The sequence below is a fragment of the Citrus clementina genome, unplaced genomic scaffold (assembly GCF_000493195.1).
Source record: "Citrus clementina cultivar Clemenules unplaced genomic scaffold, Citrus_clementina_v1.0 scaffold_3, whole genome shotgun sequence".
NCBI classification, from domain to species: domain Eukaryota; kingdom Viridiplantae; phylum Streptophyta; class Magnoliopsida; order Sapindales; family Rutaceae; genus Citrus; species Citrus x clementina.
This window is the reverse complement of record NW_006262339.1, coordinates 3,519,216-3,522,356: the sequence shown is the minus strand read 5'-3', so window position 1 is coordinate 3,522,356 and position 3,141 is coordinate 3,519,216. Positions and strand designations below refer to the sequence as shown.

At 36.4% G+C, this 3,141-nt stretch overlaps 1 protein-coding gene across 1 annotated transcript; it reads right to left on the bottom strand.

Moving 5' to 3' along the window:
- Positions 1–218: 218 nt before the first annotated feature.
- On the bottom strand, positions 219–1,630 carry LOC18046021 (protein ODORANT1). The gene is made up of 3 exons (XM_006439839.1): positions 1,498–1,630; positions 1,267–1,396; positions 219–1,146 (listed from the first exon to the last, which is right to left on the bottom strand). Exons 1-3 carry the CDS (start codon positions 1,628–1,630, stop codon positions 219–221), a joined length of 1,191 nt encoding a protein of 396 aa, XP_006439902.1.
- Between the last annotated feature and the right edge of the window lie 1,511 nt (positions 1,631–3,141).

Here is a 3,141-nt window from a genome sequence, read left to right as displayed (position 1 = left end):
TCACTCTTCAAACTTTATGATCATTATTCAATCTTCCCCAAACAGGCCAATACAAGAAAATTAAAAAGGGAAAAAAAAAAAGAAAGAAAGAAAATGTCATGAACTCAAACCTTTCAGTGGGAGTTCAATTTCTGTACTATCAACATGTGTGCGTGTGTTCAACTAGAGGGACAGAGAGAATATTAAGAAAGGCTGGAAAAAAAAAAAGAATTTACAGTTCAAATGTGGTTGAAGATATCAAAATTAGCTGCCGTTAGATCTTCTGAAAGCGACGTTAATGGATAGCTACTGAAATCTACTGAGCTCGGAGTATGAAGCTGCCCTTCCTGCCATGGACTTGGTGTAATTATTTCTTCGGATTTGATGATCCCATTGACCTGAAACTGATGAAACATTGAGTTTAGTTTGTTCTCACTGTCCCACGAGAATGCTGATGCTGATGCAGATGCATTTTCCACCAAATTGTTGATTTGAAATCCACTGTAATTGCTCATATTTGAACTGTTGCTAGAACTTTCCTTTGCTTCATTCAAGAAGAAGGAACTTACTCTTGATCCTGAACCAGAAGCATCAGAAAAATCAGCCATCCCCGACACATTTCCATGATGGTCAAAGGAAGCTGTCAAACCTGGGGCAATTGAAGAGAACGTAAAGTTGGAACTCGTATCGAATTGATTCTCATGAGGTTGATATTGTGATAAAAGATTCGAGTTATCATATCCGCTTTGATGATCAACGCCACCTGCTTGGAATTCAAAAGATGAAAACGGATCATACGGATGTTGGTTGTTCCAAAATTGGTCTTTCGAATCGTCCGGTAATCCATTTCTATAGTAAGATGATGAATGATCATTAGCAAGAAATATTGGCTCTTGTGCTGTGAAAGTCGAAACATTACTAGTACTACTGCTCGGTAGCGGCCCTTTAGAGTGTGGCATTTGCAAATAAGCCTTATCTGTACAAGCACTACTAGGAGTATTCCTGTCCTTTTCTTCTTTCACTTCAATTTCAATAATATCGGCTATTGGCTTGTGGGTTGTTGGGTCTATGCCTTGCTTCATCAGCTTCTTCTTCAAACATGAATTCCAGAAGTTCTTTATCTCATTGTCTGTTCTTCCTGGTAACTGCGACGCAATCTGAGCCCACCTGATGCATTTCACAAAACCAAGACCATTAAACTTTCAAAAATATATACTCAAATAGAAAAGCAAGAGTGCCCACTGGTTACTTCGTTGTATTCAGAATTAAAAGAAAAAAATTAAGCACCTGTTTCCAAGAACTTCATGGAGACTGATAATGAGATCCTCTTCTTGTTGTGAGAACATTCCTCTTTTGAGGTCAGGTCTCAAGTAATTTATCCATCTCAACCTACAGCTCTTTCCACATCTTTGCAAGCCTACAAGAATCAATCAATTTATCGCAACATTCATAATTAAATATTCATCCCGTACACCCGATCATAAAATTAAAAATACATATGAAACAGTGAATTAATACCAGCTAGCTTAGGGACTGAACTCCAGCAGCCAACACCGAATCTTGTAATGTAATTGTACAGCTTCTCATCTTCTTCAGGCGACCACAACCCTTTCCTTAACTTTTGCTTCACACAGCACGAATGGCGTCCCATCTTTTCGATTTGTAAGTTTGCACAGGCGTTACAGATTGAAAATTAATTAAAGTAGCTAGCTTTGCTGCCAGCCGCTAGCGTGATATATATCACTACTCCAATGATCCAAATATATATGTTTGTGTGTGTTTTGTAAGTTTAATTGAACAGGGAATAAAGAGTGAAAAAAAATGAAGAATAATTTTTGATGATTTAAAGACAAGGGGACTGAATCATACTTAGAGTTGAAGTTACAGAGAGAGAAAGGGCTTGCTGGGGATGGTGAAGCAATCAAGTGGTTTTTACGCAAATTTGGTGCTTCTGCCTTTTTTGCATTGCACTGGATTGGTTTTTAAGATATCTCGATCTCTTCAAAATGAAATACAAATTAGAAAGTCATTTACATGAGAACAACTCCATAAACGTGTACTTATGACTTATACTGTCAGATCTCTGTGTTTTTTTAAATTAAATAACGCATATTAATAATGTAATTACAATTATGTCTTGTCACATGCCACAACAACATTTTTGAGGTTCAATATATAGGCTTTTATTGATATAAGTATTAGGCGTTTGCATTAATGACAACCTACCTTAATGGCACAGGACTAATGGTAAATTGGCCAATCGAGAAGAAACCGATTAATCTTTTTTATTCCAAAAAAAAAAAAGGAAAAGAAAATTCTCGTGCTCCATTTGTTTGGGAATTTCATCAAGAATTTTATACCGGTTAATATAAATAAAGCTAAAAATGTTGTCAAAATGTTTTTTTATGTACGAGGCAAAAGCATTCCACAAGTGCTTTTTCATAGAGCACTAGTGTCGTGTATAGTTTCACAAGAAAATGTTCATTTTTGATGCATGAAACATGGATGCCTGGGACGGAAGTTTTTTTTTTTCTATCTTTTTTGTTGCCATGTATACCCATCAAAGCAAACATCTCAAGTCATTTTCCCTTATCTCTCGTGAGAAATTTCTTGGGAAATCTTTTTTTTTTTTTTAATCTCGTTTTACTTGTTGAAGAAATGGAGCGATTTTTTTTCTTTTCTTTTTCCTTTTGCTTTGCTTACCATCAACCCTAAAGCAGTTCAATGCATTTGATTTATTAATTTATATATCCACCAAGATCATGTAAAATGTGATGTACTTCGCTTTCATATGTATAAAAGAAGGAAGGGAAAGGAAGACATTTTGCTAGCTCTCTTCAAAATTTGCATTTTCCACTGGACAGCCGACACAAGTTCTTGGAGAAATGAGCACTGCATTCTTGTATTTTGATATGACTCTTCATCATACTCGTAAATCAAACCTTCTAAAAACGGATTGATGCTGCCCGCGTGGCGAGGTAGTATACATTACTTTCACATTCTAGAAAAGGCCCCCGTCTGCAATTAAGCTTCAATGATTGCAGAGTTGATGGACGTTTCCATGACCGACAGTGACACGTAGGACGGAATAAATGCGAAATTTATCTTGGAAAATACGTAGCCAGCGTGTACACAGCACAACCTCAAATCAAATCCACATAT

Bases quoted from the DNA above. Each gene is read 5' to 3' on its own strand.
- LOC18046021 (XM_006439839.1), bottom strand. From the start codon at position 1,630: ATGGGACGCCATTCGTGCTGTGTGAAGCAAAAGTTAAGGAAAGGGTTG. The intron at 1,397-1,497 runs GTATTAATTCAC...TGATTCTTGTAG, and splicing joins TTCAGTCCCTAAGCTAGCTG to GCTTGCAAAGATGTGGAAAG. The intron at 1,147-1,266 runs GTGCTTAATTTT...GAAATGCATCAG, and splicing joins CATGAAGTTCTTGGAAACAG to GTGGGCTCAGATTGCGTCGC.